The 21,901-nt window shown below is 45.0% G+C and overlaps 1 protein-coding gene across 2 annotated transcripts in view; it reads right to left on the bottom strand.

Moving 5' to 3' along the window:
• Dzip1 (DAZ interacting zinc finger protein 1) overlaps positions 1 to 21,901 on the bottom strand; it is a 78,135-nt gene that overhangs the window by 21,880 nt on the left and 34,354 nt on the right. For both annotated transcript variants that reach the window (XM_045144902.1, XM_045144903.1), the window contains 6 exons: positions 18,249 to 18,389; positions 17,544 to 17,592; positions 15,038 to 15,094; positions 10,678 to 10,734; positions 3,611 to 3,673; positions 456 to 592 (listed from right to left, as the gene is read on the bottom strand). In XM_045144902.1, the coding sequence (XP_045000837.1) occupies positions 456 to 592; positions 3,611 to 3,673; positions 10,678 to 10,734; positions 15,038 to 15,094; positions 17,544 to 17,592; positions 18,249 to 18,389 (504 nt within the window). The remainder of the gene's footprint in view (positions 1 to 455; positions 593 to 3,610; positions 3,674 to 10,677; positions 10,735 to 15,037; positions 15,095 to 17,543; positions 17,593 to 18,248; positions 18,390 to 21,901) is intronic.

The following is a 21,901-nucleotide window of genomic DNA, read 5'->3' as shown; positions in this document are numbered from 1 at the left end:
CTGCCTCCTGAGTGCTGGGATTAAAGGCATGCGCCACCACACCCTGCTGCTCTCTGCTTTATTTTTTGAGACAGTTTCTTGCAGAACCTAGAGTACACAGATTCAGCTAGACTAGCTAGCCAGCCAATGCCAGGGAACCCTCCGGTCTGCCTCCCTAGCGCTGGCATTACAGATGTGCCACTGGGCCGGCTCTTATGTGGATACCAAGGTTCCGAACTCAGGTGCTCAGGCTTGCATGGCAAGCACTTTACCCACTGAGCTTCTCTCCGGCCCTTACACAAATTAGTATTTGTTAAAGTCTTAGAAATGCACTGGAGGCTTACGACTTGTTATCCTAGGGGGATCAACTAGACAAAGTTGTATCGTCTCGAAAACGTAGGCAGAACTAAGACAACCTTCTCTCTTTCTGATCCTTCCGGATTTGGTAAGCAAAATATAGCAACGAGCAAACATACTGAATTAATGCCCAAGTCTTTCAGTTTGGTCATCAGTTTCTGCTCCACCAGCATTCTTAGCTCCTTAGCGGACAGGCTGGCCTTCGACGTTTTCTTTAAGTGTGTCTTCTTATTGAATCTCTGCTCACTTTCCCTGCCTGAAATAAGGGTTATTTTCTTTTAATGAGGTTAAGTAAAATTACACAGATACATTAAATCTCTAAGCAGAAAGTGATAAGGCACAATTCTAACACTACAGGTGACCGCTTGTAATGCTCTTATATTTATTCTTTACATTTATTTATTTGCAAGCAGAGAGAGAGAGAAAAGAGAGACAGACAGAGAGAATGGGTACCACAGGACTTCTAGCCAATGCAAATCAGTCTAGATGCATGTGCCACTTTGGCAATCTGGCTTTGCATGGGTACTGGGGAATCTAACCCGGGTCATTAGGCTTTGCAGGGAAACACCTTTAACTGCTAAGCCATTTCTCCTGCCCTGTTTTTAAATTTTTCGAGTTCAGTCCTTCTACACAGTGTAAAATACTAATTATTGTAACTTCTAAAGCTATTTTTAAAGTCTGCTTCAAAACTTCAATGACTCTTAAAGACTCCTGATTAGTCAGTCAAATTATAGTTGAATAATTGGACTGAGTGACAGAGGGGAAAGAGAAAAAAACCAGAGACAAGCAAAATGAGGAAACATTCTTAAGAAGTTTAATGTTTGCCGGGCGTGGTGGCGCACGCCTTTAATCCCAGCACTCGGGAGGCAGAGGTAGGAGGATCGCTGTGAGTTCAAAGCTACCCTGAGACTACATAGTGAATTCCAGGTCAGCCTGGGCTAGAGTGAGACCCTACCTCGAAGAACCAAAAAAAAAAAAAAAAGAAGTTTAATGTTTTATCACTAGAACTATTTCGCTGTTTCCCAAAGTTAACCTCTAAGCTCTGAATTTACGTATCTCTTATGAGGAAAGGGCCAAATTTTAAAACTTTTTAAAATTTTGGGCTGGAGAGATGGCTTAGCGGTTAAGCGCTTGCCTGTGAAGCCTAAGGACCCCGGTTCAAGGCTCGGTTCCCCAGGTCCCACGTTAGCCAGATGCACAAAGGGGCGCACGCGTCTGGAGTTCGTTTGCAGAGGCTGGAAGCCCTGGCGCGCCCATTCTCTCTCTCTCTCCCTCTATCTGTCTTTCTCTATGTGTCTGTCACTCTCAAATAAATAAATAAATAAAAATTTTAAAAAAATTATTTTATTTGAGAGAGAGAGAGAGACAGACGAGAAAGAGAGAGAGAATGGGTGCACCAGGACCTTTAATCACAGCAAACAAACTCCAGACACGTGCGCCCCCTTGTCCATCTGGCTTATGTTGGTCCTGGGGAATCGAACCTGGGTCCTTTGGCTTTGCAGGCAAGCACCTTAACTAGTAAGCCATCTCTCCAGTCCAAAAGGCCAAATTTTAAATAACTGAAAGTCTTAAAGAGATAAATTTAGCAGAAGCTAAGTGCACATAAGATTTCAAAATGTAGCAATTACAATCCCTTTCAAAATATTTGCAAAACAAACTAACACAAAAAAGGGAGGCCAACAAAACTCTTAGGGAAAGGACATTTTGTTTCAAACAACCCATAATTTGAAACAAAGGACAAAGGAAACACAACAGGTCATATTCTTTCCACTCCTCACTTCCTAGTCCATTTTGCACTGCTCTCTTTGGGGAGTGCACCCCGTGGCTGCTCCCACAGCTCTGTCCCGCTCACTGGAAAGGTCTGGGACAAGAACACTTAGGGAAGAAGGCTAACAGCATGATTTTTCAAAGTCCCAGTCCTCTGGGCCAAAGCAACTTAAGACCTAACTAAAAAGTCCTAATGCTTGACAGCTCCCACCCTTAGTGAGGGTCCCAAGCTAGATGTGGGGTAGTGTGGTAAATGTACTATCGTAGTGGGGGAGGGGTCTCATCTCCAAGCAGAGGCATTTCATCTCACAAGGGCCGTATCAAATGGTCTTCCCTAGGTTTGGGTTTCTTCCCTCGGGCTCACCCCAAGGAACACTTCTTTCTCTCACTGTGCTCTCCACAGCTGAACTAGGATTTTTTTTTTAATTTTTTTTTTATTATTTATTTATTTGAGAGCGACAGACACAGAGAAAAAGACAGATAGAGGGAGAGAGAGAGAATGGGCGCGCCAGGGCTTCCAGCCTCTGCAAACGAACTCCAGACGCGTGCGCCCCCTTGTGCATCTGGCTAACGTGGGACCTGGGGAGCCGAGCCTCGAACCGGGGTCCTTAGGCTTCACAGGCAAGCGCTTAACCACTAAGCCATCGCTCCAGCCCTGAACTAGGATTTTAATAGTCACATTTGTGGAAGATGTTAAACAAGATGCCTATTCAATTTTCAATACTAAATAATGTTCTGTTAAATTAATGAGTTTTTTTTTTTTAAATCTTTTTTGTTTTGTTTTATTCTGCAGGGTCTCACTCTAGCCTAGGCTGACCTGGAAATCACTAGGCAGACCATTCTGGCCTCAAACTCATGGGGACCCTCCTACCTCAGTCTCTTGAGTGCTGCGATTATAAGGATAAGCACTGTGTGTGACTATTAATGAAGTCTTACTAAAAGCAAAATCATTCGTTTTAGATTAAGGGTGTGAGAAATCAACTGGATACAAATATCTTCATATGATCTGGTATGTGACACACATGTCAGTTTGCCGCCAGAAAATATCTGTATTGAAATAAAGGGCTTTTGTTTTGAAGTTCCTCGACACAGAAAATGTGTTAATCTGCTTGCATAAGAACACAGGAAAGTAGGGAAATGTAACAGAATATTAGGGGAGTAAGGTGACAAAATAAATACTCTATGTAGGTTAAAAACGTAACACAATGCCAGGTGTGGTGGCCTCATGCCTTTAATCCCAGCATTTGGGAGGCTAAGGCAGGAGAACTGCAGTGAGTTTGAAGCCAGCCTGGGCTACAAAGCGAGTTCCAGGTGACCCTGAGCTAAAGGGACACCCTGCCTCAAATGTTAAAAAAAAAAAAGAAGGTAATATAATGCAAGCCGAAATGTCTTTCTTGGTTTTGATACCACATGATATAAACTACTGGGCTCCTATCTTTCAGGCTAGGATTTAAGCGTATAAATATAATGCGTGCAGGTGTGGCCCGCTCAACCCCTTTTTGGTCACCTTTTTCCTCCTCTGAAGAAAGTTCTTCTATTGGTTCCAGTATGTGCGATGAGAATGTCTGGTCTGTTGAGAAAAAAAAGTAATTAATAAAGTAAAATAAAAATAAAAACTATTAAAAAGTGATATTAGTTTCCTTCCAAACAATTTAAAATGATAAAACTTATATTTACATATTATTTTAACATTACTTATTATGTTATGAGTAATGTATATAATTTTAGCCTAAATAGGAAGGATCAACTGGGATAAAAAGTATCAAAGCAAGTTTTTAGAATTTATTTATTCCTTTTTTTTGGAAACAGAGTCTCATATAGCCCCAGCTGGCCTCAAACTGTCTATGTAGCTAAAGATAACCTTGACCTCAGTCTCTTGCCTCCACCTTCTGAGTGTTGGGATTACAGGCTTGCACTGCCCCACCTGGATGGGGCAGTCAGTTAACACTGGTCACTTTTTCATGATGCCTTATAATTCTATGTATTTTCCACTATCTTCAAATGCTACGGATTTTTTAAAAAAAAATTAAGTTGAGGGGCTGGAGAAATGGCTTAGTGGTTAAGCGCTTGCCTGTGAAGCCTAAGGACCCCGGTTTGAGGCTCGATTCCCCAGGACCCACGTTAGCCAGATGCACTAGTGGACACACACGTCTGGAGTTCGTTTTCAGTGGCTGGAGGCCCTGGCGCGCCCATTCTCTCTCTGTCTCTGCCTCTTTCTCTCTCTGTCTGTCATTCTCAAATAAATAAAATAAAACAAAACAAATTTAAAAAATTAAAAATAAAATTAAGTTGAGGTTTCTCAATCATCAACCTCAACTTCAAAAGGTCTTTCTTTCACTTATCCGTCCGCCTCAAAGAAATATCCGTAAATACAAGCCAGACCTTCCCAGTGGGCTGTATGAAATCTGGACACCTCAGGCCCACAGCCTGTGAGACTCAGTGACTGCTGACCAGGAAGAACAGAGCCAGGATGCCATGTGGGCCAGGTGACGGGTCGGCAGCGCGTCTGAGCCCGCTGCTACGTCCCTCCGCGTCCCTGGGCCGGGCTGCAAGCCCTGGTTCTGCTCCTACGGAGCTGCAAGGGGAGACCGCAGGCTGGAGAGAGCACTGGTCCTGCAGCGGGGTGAGGAGCCAGGGGCTGCTCCCAGCTCACCTCCCGAGGACAGCTGCGGTCAGGGGAGGTGAGCTCCCGGGAAATGTCATCTTCCAGCACAAAGAAATCCGGGAGCAAGAATAAAACCAAACCCCACGCTCGAAAGGGAGGGGAATGCCCTGTATAAGGCAGGCGTAGTGAAGGAAGTTGGACAAGGGACAATGGTGCACCAGCAAGGCTGGCCTACAGGGTGTGCAGGCTCACCCACCTGCAGCTGGGAGACTGGCATAAAGCCTCTTGTCCTAATGCACCCTCAAGGTGAAGGCCATTTCGTTCTGCCCTAGCCTCCAAAGTAGGCGAAGGGCCAACAGTTACTGAGGGTTCACTAGGCAGCCAGGCATGAATCTTAGGTATTGCAGATCTAATACCTTCCCGCTTGGAAGGTCTGTGTTTGTGTGTGTGTGTGTGTGTGTGTGTGTGTGTGCTTTTTTTTTTTAATGTAAGGGTATTTCAGGTACTCTATTTTACATAAAGAGATGGATGGATGGACGCATAGGTGAATACATTGAGGCATACATAAATCATCTCTTGCAGCTTTGCCAACAACCTAGGCTGCATGCCTCCCACCAGCCAAATGGGAGGAAAGTAGCTTAAACTACTTTCAAATGAATTTTTGGAATGCAGCCTATTTTTATTTATTTAGAGTTATTGCTAAGTAGGAGAGCACTTTAATTTTGAAACAAACAGAGCTCCTTGAAGGAACATTTAAATTCATTCAGCTATCACACCTACTAGGCACACACACACACACACACACACACACACACACACACACACACACACACACATATATATATATATATATATATATATATATATATATGTTTTCCAGATTGGTTATTCTGCATTGGTATTTTTAAATTATGCAAACAATTACCAGTTTGAAAAAGAGAAAGAACCACATACAGGACAGTTCTAACTCTGGTTTTTCCAGAGTCGTAGGATTTATATTTTCCTACAATAACTGACTGCTTCTCCCACAACATATAACCCACAATCCCCATGGGGATAACCTGTGACCCCAATGAGGAGGGCTCCCTTCAGAAAGGGGGCAGAGAAAGAGGGAAAGGATGGTACCAACACATGATGTTTCCATACTAAGTATGTCTATTATTTAAAAAGAGAGAAAGGAAGGAAGGAAGAAAGAAAGGGAAGAAAGAAGGAAAGAAAGAAGAAAAACTGGGTTCTTAGGCTTTGCAGGCAAGTGCTTTAACCATCTCTCTAGCCCAGAAGTTATGTCTTGATTCCTCCCTTGACCTGGGCCCCAGCCGCGGGCTTCTCCTGTTGTCAATCCCACAGAGTAACTATTAGTTTCGTCCCTCCTTCTCCAGGCATGTCATGACAACCCTGGCTCCTAGAGAAGAAATGTTATATCCACAATTACCAAGACCCTAAGCTCCCAATTCTGACTCTTTGATATACGGTGGCCAGGCCCATCTGCCCAGTGGCCCGCCGTCCAATCCTCGACGCTCAGCGACAGCCGCGCGTGGTCCAAAGAACCGGCTGGAAAGCTGCGGTCTGGGACGCCACACTGCCATGGTCAACCGCTGTGCAGACCAACCTCATTTCTCTCAAGTCTCCTGCGTTCTCTGTGCTAGAGCGAGTCCTTCGTGTGCGTCACCAGCACAGCGGGCGCTCTGCGCTCTTCTCTGCCTGCTGTGTGCCTTGCCTTGGATGGCTGCAAGCCTGATAGGGTCACATTTGAGCCACAACTCAAATGCCCAGAGGTCAGCCAAATCTCTCACTTGCCTGGATACCCAGTTAGTTTATCAGTGTCTGTTGCCTTGTGCTAGAGTTACAAACATGTGGTATCTTTTATAGATCATAAATTCCTTGAGGAGCCGGGCATGGTGGCGCACACCTTTAATCCCAGTACTGGGGGAGGCAGAGGTAGGAGGATCGCCATGAGTTTGAGGCCACCCTGAGTCTACATAGTGAATTTCAGTCAGCTTGGACTAGAATGAGACCCTACCTCATTTAAAAAAAAAGAAAGAAAGAAAGAAAAGAAAAGAAAGGAAAGAAAAGAAAAAAATTCCTTGAGGACTGAGTTTATTTTCATTTCATCCCTGTATCTCTGCTGTACCTGGCTTTTGTCTAATCCCAGCACTGGGGAGGCAGAGGTAGGCGGATCGCCATGAGTTCCAGGCCACCCTGAGACTACATAGTGAATTCCAGGTCAGCCTGGGCTAGAGCGAAACCCTACCTCGAGACTCCCCCTCCCCAAATGCCATAATTACAAATGGTAAACCTTTCCCCAAGTGAAAAACATTTATTAGAGATGATGAGCCTGGTGGCACGCAACCTCTAATTCTCGCAGTCAAGGGGATCGTGCGCTGGAAGCCCACCTGGTCAATTTATCAAGTCCCTGTCTCAGAAAGTCAGAGTTCAGGCTGGAGAGATGGCATAGCGGTTAAGGCACTAGCCTGCAATGTCTAACAATCCAGGTTCAATTTCCCAGTACCTATGTAAAGACAGATGCACAGAGTGGCGCATGCGTCTGGAGTTCATTTGTAGTGGCTTGAGGCCCTGGTGTGCCCAGTGTGTTGTGTCTGTTCTATCTCTCTCTCTCTCTGCTTGCAAATAGTAAATAAATTTTTAACAAAAGTTTCTGTCGGGGCTGGAGAGATGGCTTAGCAGTTAAGCGCTTGCCTGTGAAGCCTAAGGACCCCGGTTCGAGGCTCGGTTCCCCAGGTCCCACGTTAGCCAGATGCACAAGGGGGCGCACGCGTCTGGAGTTCGTTTGCAGTGGCTGGAAGCCCTGGCGCGCCCATTCCCTCTCTATCTGTCTCTTTCTCTCCCTCTCTCTCTGTCACTTTCAAATAAATAAATAAAAAATGAACAAAAATATTTAAAAAAAAAAGTTTCTGTCATTTGAAGACCAATTCTGGCATCATGACAGACCAAGGAAGATTGTTTTTATAACCCTCATTCTAGCTGTACCACAAAGGAAGTCAAGCATACATAAACCCCTCACAATTTATAGGCCAAAGTGAAGGAGGTCTTTATCTGAAGGTAGAACCCAGAAGGTGCACATCAGCTTTGGAAAAGCAATGATTTTGCATCCTTACTGTTAAGATAAGATGGGCACTTTCCTGGTGGGGCTCACGTAAGCAAGCCAACCTAAGCAACGGGCATGTGGGTCAACTGCGTGGGTATTGTAACATCTCAGTCCTGACACAACTCCAAGGGCAATTTAATCAACAATAGTGAAAAACACCGTGTGTGTGTGTGTGTGTGTGTGTGTGTGTGTGTGTGTGTGTGTGTGACAGGGTCTCATGGAACACAGACTGGCCTCGAACTCTGTGTGTAGCTAAGGGTAGACTTGATCTTCTGGACCTCCTGCTAGGAGGTCCCATCGTGATTCATATACCCATGCTAGGGTGACAAGCATAAGCTCCCATACCTGGGCTTTAAATTCTCATTGAGATTTTTTTTTTTTTTTTTTTTTTTTTTGGTTTTTCGAGGTAGGGTCTCACTGTAGCCCAGGCTGACCTGGAATTCACTATGGAGCCTCAGGGTAGCCTCGAACTCATGGCAATCCTCCTACCTCTGCCTCCCGAGTGCTGGGATTAAAGGCGTGCGCCACCACGCCCGGCTCTCATTGAGATTTTGCTTCCCCAGGAGAAAACTTATAGAAGTAATAAATGATCATGATCATCTGTTGTTGGTTTTTTTTTTTCAGAATTCAGGTTTCATCCCGATGGGCTCAGAATCAGAATTCACTACCTATTACTTTCAGCATGGTTAGCAATGTCTTTGCAAGCCTGGGAGACATCTTATTTCTGTCTAAACAGCCCTTGAGGACAGGAGTGTGGGCCGTACTGGCTCCTGGCAAGCCTGAGTGAATCTCCTCCAAGGAGTCTTCTCAGGTGGAGGGAGCCAGTATCTTGTCTGACTGAGTATCGTTCCCTTGTCATCCCCTAACTGCAATGGAAGACAATTCCAGACTGTGCGTGTGAAGCAGACCTGGCGAGGTTTCCGCTGTAGCTGGATGTGGGTTCAGCATTCCCTTTGCCCAGTGCAATGCCTCAAGCAGTAAACCTCCCACCTCAAAGTGTCCACCTCAGACTCTGTTTCCGGAGAATTCAGCCCGAGACAGTACATGCAGAACCTTACCAAGGTTTGAGATGAAAGCAAATATGGAGCGTACGTAAGTGGCTAATTGACATTATGCCATACGTGCATACATGATGAATGTTCTCCCGCCCCTACCACACTGGGGAAACTACAGTAACTTGGCGTGGGGACAGCAGTGAGCCCTGGCCAAGTCTTCTCTTATATCTTGTCTGCTGTGACCATCACCTCTAATCATAATCTGAGGGGTGTGGGCCTCTTGCCAGATCTGACTAATCATTGACACTAGCATTCCAGTCCCAGAAAACGACAGAAGGAAGTCATGACTTTCGTGTTCATCCCTGTGCCAACCAGGGCAGGGTCCCCATAAACACACACGCTTCAGGACAGATAAGATTTATCAGGACTCTTGAATTAGCCCAGACAGTGCAATGTACCGTATGTGGTGTGTCCTGTATTGAGTAACAAAGATAGGAAAAGAAAGAAAAAAAAAAAAAAAAAAAAAACCAAAACAGACCTTGGAATCTAACAGTAAGAAAGTAGCAAAGAGAGAAACTTCCAATTGCAACGATGGTCCTGCCCCGGCACTCTGGTACTGGGGTTAGAGGTGTGTGCCACCATGCCTGGCTTCCATCTACTCTTTTGAATATTTATTCATTTGCAAGCACAGGGAGAAGAGAGGCAGAGAGGAGAGAGAATGGATGTGCCAAGAGCTCTAGCCGCTGCAAACAAACTCCAGATGCATGTGCCACTTTGCACATCTGGCTTTACATGGGTATTGGGGGTTCAAACCTGGATCGTTAGGCTTTGCAGACAAGCACCTTAACCACTGAGCAATCTCTCTACACATCTGCTCTTTTAAAAGGCCAAAACCAAAAGTAGATTGAAGAAACCAGCAGATTCTTCCTTATTTGTAGGTAAGACAAGAAAAAGGTCCTCCCATCGTGATTCATTTGTAATACACAGCAGGCCATAGAGGAATAGCATATAAAGAACATAATATGAAAACTGAGCAATTTTATTTTAAAACACTTATTTATTTGTTTTAGAGACAGAGAGAAAGAGAGGCAGATAGAAAGAGAGAGAGAGAGAGAATGGGTGCTTCAGGGCCTCCAGCCACTGCAAACAAACTCCAGACACATGTCCCACCTTCTGCATCTGGCTTACGTGGGTGCTGGGGAATTAAACCTGGGTCCTTAGGCTTCACAGGCAAACACCTTAAACACCTTCATGAAGCCATCTCTCCATCCTGGCAATTTCATTTTATAAGAAGTGAAATATGGCTACAAATATTCAGCCCATTCAGGGAGTCATGGTAGTAGCAATTACTATCCTTTTGGCTTGACCTAAGAACTGAATCCTGGTGGCGATTTTATCCAGCGAAACCACATCCTACAATTTCCTCTGGTTTCCATCACATGTCTTCTCTGGATTTTCCTAACCAATTGTTGAACCTGTTTGTTTAAAGAAGGTGACTTGCTGCCACATTGAAAGTTATAAAAACAACCACATATGCCCTGTGGCATGTGCTGGTCGGCTGGTCTAGTTGCAAGTCACCTCTGTCTTACTCAACAGCTCCTCCCTTCCACAAAGATCATGGATAATCAAAGCCCCACTCAAAGTTGGAATCGCTATGGGTAAGTTCGACAGCATATGCACTGAATATCCAAGGACGTTGGCAGGTGTGTTCAGTTTACGATAATACTACAGAAAAGACCAAATTTTTGATTAATTGCTTTGTAGTCACTGAAGTGATTTCTTTTTAATAGAATTGCTGCCCTCGGCACTCTGGGTTAATAAGTCATCTAACTCGCTGTGAAAACTCAACATAAAACATCGAAACTTACCATGTACCGCTGTCAGACTTGACTTGGCTCCCAGAGTCTGTATGGCTGAGGCGTTCACTGAAACAGCATGGAAAGACAAAAGAAAAAAAAAAGCTCACAGGCTCTGACATGAAAGCACAGCACCTGACCATGAAGATGGTCACACACTCCTCTAAGCAGAAATGAACAGTGACCGTGAGGGACAAGTGCCTCAAATGACACTATTAAATGAATCCAAACCCTATCTATCCATCCATCTATCATCTATCAATCTATCTATTATCTATCTATCTATCTATCTATCTATCTATCCATCCATCTTTCTATCCATCCATCCATCCATCCATCCATCCATCTATCATCTATCACCTATCAATCTATTATCTATCCATCCATCATCAATCAATCAATCAATTATTATCTATTTATTATTTGTGAGGGATGGAAAGAGAGAGGTAGACAGAAAGAAAGTGAGTCTGAGTGTACCAACGCCTCCTGCCACTGCTAATGAACTCCAAATACATGAGCCACTGTGCACTGGCTTTAAGTGGGTGATGGGAAATCAAACTCTGGACTAGCTAACTATACAGTTTGTTTCCACTTGGTTCATTAGTTTAGTATGTCTTCCGCTAGTTTACCAACACAGGTCTTTAATTCTAACCCTACCCTAAAAAAATATTGGCTACAACCTCAGGGACCTCTATAGTCCTACATTATTTTTTATTCTTTTTTGTTTGTTTGTTTTTACAATATATACTGGTAAAAGCACTCCACTCCTGTCTATAAATTACTAACAATGCTAGAAATATGACCTTTAACCTCACTTGCAATTTAGGTAACATAGGTCAAGGTTTAACAGTCTGTGGGAAACAGCCAACGTACTGACTTGTTTTGTGAGTCAAGTTTTACTGAAACACAACCAAGTTTATTTTGTTTCCTGTAGCGTGTACTATCATACCATAGCAGTACAGTTGTAGGAGACGACATCTTGCTCATACAACTGAAAATGGTCACCATATATCCTGTTACTAGAAAAAAGCAAATCAGACTGTACACTATGCCTGAGCTAGATACTGCGCTGTGGCATCAAAACAGGTGAGCTTGTTAAAAGCAATCATTTCCTGGTATTCAGCTACAAAAGTCACACCGTTGCTATGACTACGATAAGGCCTGAAAGACTAGAGTCTCTATCACTGAGGGTCCTCTGATGGTAGAGTTCACAGCTTTGGTCACCCCTGCCTTCTGTTAGACATTATCAGTGCTTCATGGTCCCCGTGTGGATCTTGACTTTCTGTTGTGTAGCTCATGTCCTGCACTGGTGGTTTGGGTTTTCTCTTCTTGAACGTTAGGGGGCCTGCGTTCCTTTAATGAAGAGAACTTCCCCAAACCACTAGAACCTTGGTGGTTAGACCTTTCTCCAAGATGAGGCTTCACATGCAGCTGAGGTCAAAAGACACCCTTGGGTGATCATTCCTCAGATGCCCTACAGCATTAATTTTTTTTTTTTTTTGATGAGAGGAAGAGAGACAGAGAGGGAGGGAGAATTGGTGCACCAGGGCCTCCAGTCACAGCAATTAAACTCCAGACACATGTGCCTCCTAGAACGCTTGCCTCACCTTTGTGCATCTGGCATACCTCGGACCTGGAGAGTATAGAACATGGGGCCTTAGGCTTTGCAGGCAAGCGTCTTAACAGCTCAGTCATCTCTCCAGCCCTCCCTCTGCTTTTTAAAAATATTTTACTTATTTATTTGAGGGAGAGAGAGAGAATTGGCACATCAGGGCGTCCAGCCACTGTAATCGAACTCCAGATGCGTGTGCCACCTTGTGCCCACCTTGAGCACTTATGTCACCTTGTACGTCTGGCTTATGTGGGACCTGGAGAGTCGAACACTGTCCTTAGGCTTCACAGGCAAGCGCCTTAACCACTAAGCATCTCTCCAGCCCTCCACCCACCTCTTTTGAGGCAGAGCTCCTCACTGCCTGTAGCTCACCGGGTAGGTTAATCTAGCTGGCCAGTGAGCCCCAGGGATCTGTCTTCCTGTCTCCTCTTGTTCCGTGCTGGTGTTACAAGAGGGCACCACCACGGCCACCACTTTTTTAATATGGGTTCTGCGAGTTGAACTCAGGTCCCCGTGCTTACAAGGCAAGCACCTTACTGACTGAGCTGTTCTCCAGCTCAACCTTACCTTCCTATCATGAAACACAAACAACCCATTTATAAAGGACCCTGTTACATATGGGCCATGGGCCTAGTTTTTATGGAATTCTCTAGAGCCCAGTAGCACCCATACCTTTTTAACCATAAGCTCCAACAGTAAAAATTACTTCCTGATATTCAATACTTCCTTAAATACTTTTACATATACTGTCATACAAACATGGAATGTATTTTAAAATTTAGAAGATGATTTTTTGAGTCTTTAATAGATTAAAAAAATCTAACTTATGTCTTAGATCTCACTAGATCTTTTTTTTTAAATTTTATTCATTCTTATTTATTTATTTGAGAGTGACAGAGAGAGAAAGAGGCAGATAGAGGAAGAAAGAGAATGGGCACACCAGGGCCTCCAGCCACTGCAAATGAACTCCAAACACATGCGCCCCCTTGTGCATCTGGCTAACTTGGGTCCTGGGGAATTGAGCCTTGAACTGGGGTCCTTAGGCTTCACAGGCAAGCGCTTAACCACTAAGCCATCTCTCCAGCCCTCACTAGATCTTTTTGCATACCCCCCAAAACAAACACTAGCTCAGGCAATAGTAAACTGTCTAGTGTTTTTTTTTTTTTCCAGTAACAGGATATATAGTAACTATTTTTGGTTGCATGAGCAAGATGCCATCTGCTACAAGTATACAGCTATAGTATAATAGTACAAGCCAGCCACAAGCCTTAAAGTGAATGAGTTGAGTTGAGTTTAAGGCACATGCCTTTAATCCTGGCACTTGGGAGACAGAGGTAAGAGAATCACCAGTAGTTCAAGGCTACCCTGAGACTAGAGGGAAACCCTACCTCAAAAAAAAAAAAAAAAAAAAAAAGAAACAAAGATAAGAAAAGAAAAGAAAAAGAAGAAAAAGAACATAAAAGTCAATAGGTTGGATCTGAAGACCTCATTTGGAGAAAAATCAATGTAAACACAGCTTTGGTATTTTTTCTGCATTCATATTTGTATGTTTGGTGATGTTTCATTTTCATTGTTGTTTAACTTAGTCTTTTAGCCCTTTTCATTCTTCGCTGAAAAGTGATTTTTTTTTTGTTCCTTTATTCCCTACAACCCAAGTCTAGCTTCTAAACACAGCCCTGCTCTTAACTCTAAGCTCCCCTCTGCTCCCCTGCACTTCCAACCTCCTTGGCTGTTGAGACACAGTAAGAGACTTCAAGAAAGAAGTCCCTGAATAAACTGAGTGGTTAAAACTGTTAGCAATTTCCATTCAATTGTGTCAAACCTCTAAACACACCCATTAGTGAGTATCCTGTGGTCACTATACAGCCTTCCCTTGATGCCTGGACCCACAGAATGAGAGTTCAGCCCTCTGTGCCCCGTCTTAGTTTTGGGCCTCACTTGGGTACCAGACCTCTGGGGACACAGTACACCTATGTGTCCCTTCACCCATGCTCTCTGCTCTGAAGTTTCCTCTCCGTTTTCCTCAATAGAAATAAAAATGCTTCAACTGAGCTGGAGAGATGGCTTAGGGGTTAAGGCGCTTGCCTGTGAAAGCTAAGGACCCATGTTGGACTCTCCAGATCCCATATAAGCCAGAAGCACAAAGGTGAAGGAAGCACAAGGTCGCACATGCCCACTAGGTGGTGCCAGTGTCTGGAGTTTGATTGCACTGGCTGAGGCCCTGACGCACCGATTCTCTCTGATTGTCTAAACAACAATAACAACAAATATATGCACACACACTATTATTGGGGGAAAATCTGCTTCTAAACTAAAACTGCTTTGGGATCACTACTGCATCTTGAAAAGTCCCAAGATCTAGAGCAGATGGCTGAGCCAATCACCAATGAGGACAGGTAGACATCTACTTAAAGCCTGCACTGGCAAGTCTCGACCTTGACAAAATGTGGCGGCCACCACCCATGGTCCACCCAGAATATCACTTGGAGAAATCCAGGAGTAAATGGGGTGATGCCACCAAATTGTGCCTCATCCCTTTGTAAGTCAAGCTGCCACATACCAGACAAACTAATCCACATAACATGACATTTACAACCCTGGGTTTCCGAGCTAGGTCAGGGCTAAGAAGCAAAAGGAATGATTGTGTGATCATCAAATGTATTAGTTTTCAAAGAAGAGTATCTGAGAAAAGAAACAAGTAAAAATTATATTTAGCATTTTAAAGCTATTTTAGATCCTGAAACTATTACAGAGACTTACTAGACAGAGTGGGGCCAGCTGGCTTTGACTCAATTGCTTGCCAAGTTAGAACATTCCCTGAAAATTAAAAACAGAAAAAGTGAGTTGAAAGTAAACAAACAAACAAACAAACAACAACAGCAACAAAAATATAAGATTGGGTTAAATGTTATCAGTCCTTATCCTAATTTTTGCCCCCAGAAAAATAATAAATGAAGCTTACCAACACCTAGTGCCTCACACAAGAGAATAAACACATTAAACATCAATCTTTCTAAAACTAAATGTTTTCACTTAACAGTTCGCTCTCCAAAATAAATGTTTACCATAACCCCTTTAAAACTAAATTCTTCCTCAAATTACTTCCAGCTAATTATTTTTATTTAAATAATTATACAGGGGTACCTTAGAGCTCTCATCCCAAAAGAAGGTAAGGAAACCATGGACACTCCCTGCCCTGACACAAACACACACACACACACACACACACACACACACACACACACACACACCCTCCCCTTATTTTGCCACTCATAGAAGGAAGGAACCTACCTGCCATCTCCCAGGCAGACAGATTCCTTAACGACCTGAGGCAGACAGGGACCAAGACGGAGACCTCCGAGCAGGAGTCTAGGCTGAAAGCCAGCTTTTAGGCACCACTTTCAGACACTGCCCAGAGGGCTCCAGTCTCCCTTCTGGTCCAGCTCTGGACTGAGATGAGATATCCAGGCTACCATTGCTACAGTCAGGAAGTTGTGCATATTTCCATCATGCTTAGAACCAAGCTTTAACCTCCAATTACCACCACCGAGAAGATCCAGTAAGCATTAAGCATTCCTATAGTTCTTTACATAAAGGGTTAAGGCTAAGCCTAATAGTTCTAATCCCATTTAGCCTTCATAAGAAAGCCTATGGTATAATGATTTTTTTTGGTTTTTTTGAGGTAGGGTCTCACTCTGGTCCAGGCTGACCTGGAATTCACTATGTAGTCTCAGGGTGGCCTCGAACTCATGGCGATCGTCCTACCTCTGCCTCCCGAGTGCTGGGATTTACCCCTCCCCCATTATTTTTTCTTGTCCTCCTCCCACCCTTGCTGGACTTCTTCCTCTTCCCAACCAGCGCCCTGCTGGTGTCGTGACTAACAGTATCCCTACGCCAGAAACGAGGAAACTGGACAGGGTTCACAAAGCTACGAAGCACCAGAAATGAGAGTTGAACCCAAATCATTTTTAGACCCTATGTTTTCAATAAGAACTCTGTTCTTTTAGTTTTTAATTTAATTTACTTATTTGCAAGTAGGGAGAGATGAGAAACTGAGAGAATGGGCATGCCAGGGCCTCTAGCCACTATAAACAAACTCCAGATGCATGTACCTCTTTGTGCATCTGGCTTTACGTGAGTATGGGGGAACTGAACCTGGGTCGTTAGGCTTCACAGGCGAGCACCTTAACTACTGAGCCATGTCTCCAGCCCCAACACTCTATTTTATGCACATAAATGCAAAGGTAAATGGCTACCAAGTAGGGATAATGTATACCGAGTAGTGTCATATTCATATTCTGAGCCATAAAAATGAGATTTTAGATGGTAGTTTAGATATTTTTGTTTCTTTGTAGTTTATTTATTTGAGAGTGACAGAGAGAGATGGGGAGGCAGAGAGAGTGAGGAAGAGAGAGAATGGGCATGCCCATTTAAGGTAGGGTCTCACTCTGGTCCAGGCTGGACCAGCATGCAATGCAGCCCTGGCAGAAAGTACTGGGCATGGTGGCACACGCCTGCAATCCCAACAGTTGGGAGCTGGACAGGAGGATCATAAATTCAAGGTCATCCTCCACTATATGGACAATTGTAGGCCAGCCAGGGCTTCTAGCCACTACAAACAAACTCCAGATGCGTGCGCCCCCTTGTGCATCTGGCTGACGTGGGTCCTGGGGAATCGAGCCTCGAACCAAGATCCTTAGGCTTCACAGGCAAGCGCTGAACGGCTAAGCCATCTCTCCAGCCCTAGATTTTTTAAAGGTTCAACTTTTCTAGGTAATCGCAACAGATTTTTCCCAAATAGTAAAATAATAAAAGGAGCTGAAGAAAAAGTGCTTGCTGTGCAAGCATAAGGTCCTGGGTTTGGAGCCCAATACTGGGTGTCAGCATGCCTGTAATCCCAGAGTGGGGGACGGGCAGAGATGGGAGAATCCCCGGAGCACTCTGGTGAGCTGGCCTAGCCCAATCAGTGAGCTCTGCGTCCAACTCAGTGACCCGTCTCTGTATAGAAACTAGAGAGCAATTCAGGCAGCGACCTGACGTCAACCACCAGCCTCCACACACATGAACTCACACAAACATGCACACATGCAAGCAGAGCACATGCCCATACGCACAGCAGAACAAAAACTAACGAGAGGACGGATCTCCCCAGTTAAAGGGCCAAGAGCAGCACCACCTTAGCAGACATAAGCCAGGGGAGCCCACCCGCCTCCAGAGCAATCGCGGAGGTCACTCGCCCCCCAGCACTGGGGTCCCATCTGCTTACCTCTGGGCTCGCTCACACTGCAGAGGGGCTGACTAGTAAACTCTTTTATCTGCAAAAGAGAAAACGGTCTTCTGGCGACTCATGTTGGAAGCTAGACAGGCACAGATAAGGTTCTTGGGAAATTAACCTTTCCTCTAAATCATCCCAAGACACGGTATGTGGACCCGAATCAAAGTAACACGGATTTGGCTGCTTCTCTAAGAAATCACCTAGCGACATTCTGGCCTACCTTCGAACTGATTATGAATTCTAACCGAATGAATCCGCATTATAGTATTCATAGGTAGCTTTTTGACCATTCATTTATTTGGGGCAGGGTGGGTGGAGGAGTTGCTGGGACTGGATCTCATGTAGCCCAGGCTGCCCTTAAATTAATTACATGGTCTAGGATGACTTCAAATGCCTAATCTTCCTACCAGCAGCACCCAAGTGCTAGGATTACAGGCTTGTGCAATTACGCCTGTCTTTTTTTTTTTTTTTTTAATGCTATGCCAGGGATGGAATCCAGGGTTTCATGCATACCAAGCAAGCATTCTACCAACTGTACAACACCCTCAACCCTTGGTAATTTACTGGATCACGTTTACTTTCATAAGCACCCACCAGGGGGAAATAATCCACCCTTATCTCGTACTTCTTAGGATGCTATCAACTGAAACCCCATGTTGCCGGAGGAAGTTCGAGGCCAGAGTACCCCAGGCAGACCTGCCGCTTCTGCGTGATGATCAGCTCAGTCTGCTCCGCGACCTTCTGGTCGAGCTCTTTGATCCGTCTCTGGTACAAAACATTTCTTGAACTCAGATCATCTAACATTGAGCTCTGAAGTTTCTCTATATGTGACAAGAGCTGGGGGCGAGGGGGGGGGGAAGAAAACGGAGAAAGGCCTTAGTCTGTTAGCTAAAGATACAATGTTTTTTATGCGTCTTGATGTCTTGTTAAGCTGTCAATCAGTGCATACCAAGACCTTGGCTGTTCTAGGCTTCGTCTCTTTGCAGGGAGCTTGTGATCCCAGACAGACAGAGCTGATAGGAGAGACGGGGATGGCGGGTGCAGATGAGCACGTTACATGAAATAACACGCCGAGCAGAGATAAAGGATGCGGGCCTGTCTCCTGAAGCATTCCCTCACCTCCACACTGAACTTCTGACGCAGCCCCAATCCCGCATAGCCACACGTGCCAGGCCAGTGCAAATGGGCAACCCCTGGCCAGAAACTGTGACTGAGTTGTACTGTATTCCCAGCAATTAACACGAGCCCTGGTCTGCAGGGGGTCATTGGGGTGAGGAGGCTGGTGACAAGATGGAGGACGGGAGGAAAGAAGGAATACAAAAAGGGAAGGGAAGAAAGGGAGATGAAAGGTACAAGGAGTCATATTTTTTAAATATTTTTTATTTATTTTAATTTATTTACTTATTAGAGACGGGGAAGGAGAGAAAGAGAATAGGTGCACCAGGGCCTCTAGCCACTGCAAAGGAACTCCAGATGCGTGTGGTGCCACTTTGTACATCTGGCTAACGTGGGTCCTGGGGAACCGAGCCTCGAACCGGGGTCCTTAGGCTTCACAGGCAAGTGCTTAACCGCTAAGCCGTCTCTCCAGCTGTCTGCTTTTCTTAACATTACATGCCTGCTGCTGTGTGAAGCCCTTTATCTTATTTAACCCATACCACGAAGCTGCTAGAAATGCATCTGGTCTCATGATACAAACGAGGGAACTCAAGTCTAGAGAGGTGACATAGCTGACCCAAATTCAGAAAGCTGGAGGGCGCAGAGCCCAGCCCTGAACTTCCATGCCTGGCTTCAGATCACGCATGTCAAGAACCTGCCTCTGGTGAACATACGCTCCCACGAGCCCGGACACATGCCGAGCGGCACCGTGTGGAGAAACATCTTCTGGGAGAAGCCTGAAAATAGCCCTTTATGTCCTTGTGGATACTAAGTATCTCCCTCAAGAAAGACATTGCCAGAAAGTTTCAGGACCGGTCAGGGGGCTCCGTTGGTAGAATGTTTGCCCAGCATGCAATGCGACCCTGGCATAAAGTACTGGGCATGGTGGCTCACGCCTGTAATCCCAACAGTTGGGAGCTGGACAGGAGGATCATAAATTCAAGGTCATCCTCCACTACATAGATGATTGTAGGCCAGCCTGGGCTATATGAGAGCCTGTCTCAAGCAAACAAATGAACAACAACAAAACACTTTTACTAGACTTCTACACCCTCCACCCCCAGTAAAAAAAAAAAAAAAAGGAGGGCCAGGGAGATGGCTCAGCGGTTAAAGGCACTTGTTTGCAAAGCCTGCTGGCCCAGGTTCAGTTCCCCAGTATCTACATACAGCCAGATGCACAAAGCAGAGCATGGGTGTGGAGCTTGGTTGCAGCAGTAAGAGGCCCTGGCGCACCCAGGCTCATTCTTTCTCCATCTCTGTCTTTCTCCAGGCAAATAAACAGATATAGATTTAAAATAAATAAATAAATCAGAAAGAAAAAGCCAGTTAAAGTTAGGATCTCGAACCATAGCAACAATAGAGGAGTCGTGCCCGATCCCAAGAAGCAAGGAAACCCAGGGGGAAAAAAAAAAAAATCAAGAGATGACATGATTGTGATACTGGGATTAAGACTGGGTGACTAAGGTGCAGACAAGAATTCACCAAGCGAGGAAGGAGGGGAGGCTAAATGAGGTAGGCGCGTCCTGCCTCGCAAGGTGAGGAGCCCTGGAGCCCATGCCTTGGGATCTACCACCTCCAGCTTTGTGGGTTCCTCTCTACCTTTGCACGTCATGCCATACCCTTTCCCTTCCACTGCGTGACCAGCCAGCAATCTCTCAAACTCAGGCGACCGGCGCTGGGTCAGGAGGACACAACATGGCTAATCTGCGACTCCCTTTGAACTCCTACCAGTGTTATTTAAAAGAAGACAGAGAGAGAGACTGCCAAGAATCCAGGTAAAGCAATAAAAAGTTGGCATAAGGCAACTTCCCCTAAACGGACCAACACAATGTGGGCATTGTGGGAAGAGTAGGCACCAATCATGTGGAATAATTAACAGTGAGGTCTCTGGTGGAGATGACTGCGCTTGATTGAAGTTACCCCTCTATTAGGGCTCGTGGGAGAAGCAACAGGGAGCCAGGTCTATGGAGTCACCCTAGGGGACACAGGACAGCACAGCCCGCTTGCATGAGAGCCCGTGCAGCCTGCTGAGCCGGGGAGGCCTCACTTTCTTTCCCTGTGACACCCACAAGCAGTCTTTCCTTTAGCCATGACTCACAGTAAGACAGGGGGCTTTAGTGGAACAAGGACTAAAAGATGTCTGGATTTTCTCCCTAAACGCCAAAGCTATCAAAATACCTTGAATAATAAAAGGAGAGACTTATTTAACAAAAGGCAGTGGCTCAGACCAAGGATCTAACACAGGTAGCCTGGATTCTTTTAAGCTTTGGTCTTTTTCTCCCAAACTATGTTCCTGATTTTTTTTTTTTTTTTAACCAAATCAGAATCTCAGAGAGTTAAGAGGTCATGTGCCTTTTGGAAGGGTCTCAGCTCTGAGGTGCATCCCTGGTTAAGAACTATTACCTTAGAGCCCCTTAGAAGGATCCAGAGGGCTAGAGAGATGGCTTAGCAGCTAAACGCTTGCCTGTCAAGCCTAAGGACCGTGGTTTGAGGCTAGATTCCCCAGGACCCACGTTAACCAGATGCACAAGGGGGTGCACGTGTCTGGAGTTCATCTGCAGTGGCTGGAAACCCTAGCATGCCCATTCTCTCCCTCTCTCCCTCCCTCCCTCTCTCTCTCTGTCTGTTGCTCTCAAATAAATAAATAAAAATAAACAAAAAATTTTAAAAAATAAATAAAACATTTTTTAAAAAAGGAGGATCCAGAGTCCTTACAGAAAAATAACTGCTATATACAGGCCCTGCCTGTTCTTACATCCCTGCTGGCTAAGTTCCTGAAGCCAGACACAGTGCACAGAAGGCCTGTATTCAGACACCAGCAACCCGGGGCAAGACAGCAACTTTGAGAGGCTGTTTCCTCATCTGTAAGTGGGCAGCAGTACCAACCACATTGCATTACAAATATCAATGTGTTTCTGAATGCCCCCAGGAACCCAGTGGTAGGTATATTGATTAAACAGTTCTTGGAACAAAAACCAAAACCACCACTATGGGAACTATCGTAAGGAACCACTTGTACTGGCTTGTAACAGAGAACCACAGAGAACACTCCTTGCACAACAGGTCTACCTGTGATGCAGAAAGGTTACAGTGTACTGCCTCTGCACCCCAGTATCTTTCCTGGCACCACAAAAATCTCCTGGGTTCCATGGCAAACACCTCGAATAGCGTCCTTCCCCGAGCAAGCCATGCTT

Source organism: Jaculus jaculus, chromosome 3, assembly GCF_020740685.1.
Source record: "Jaculus jaculus isolate mJacJac1 chromosome 3, mJacJac1.mat.Y.cur, whole genome shotgun sequence".
In the NCBI taxonomy this organism is placed as follows: Eukaryota; Metazoa; Chordata; class Mammalia; order Rodentia; family Dipodidae; genus Jaculus; species Jaculus jaculus.
This window is presented reverse-complemented; position numbering and strand designations above follow the sequence as displayed.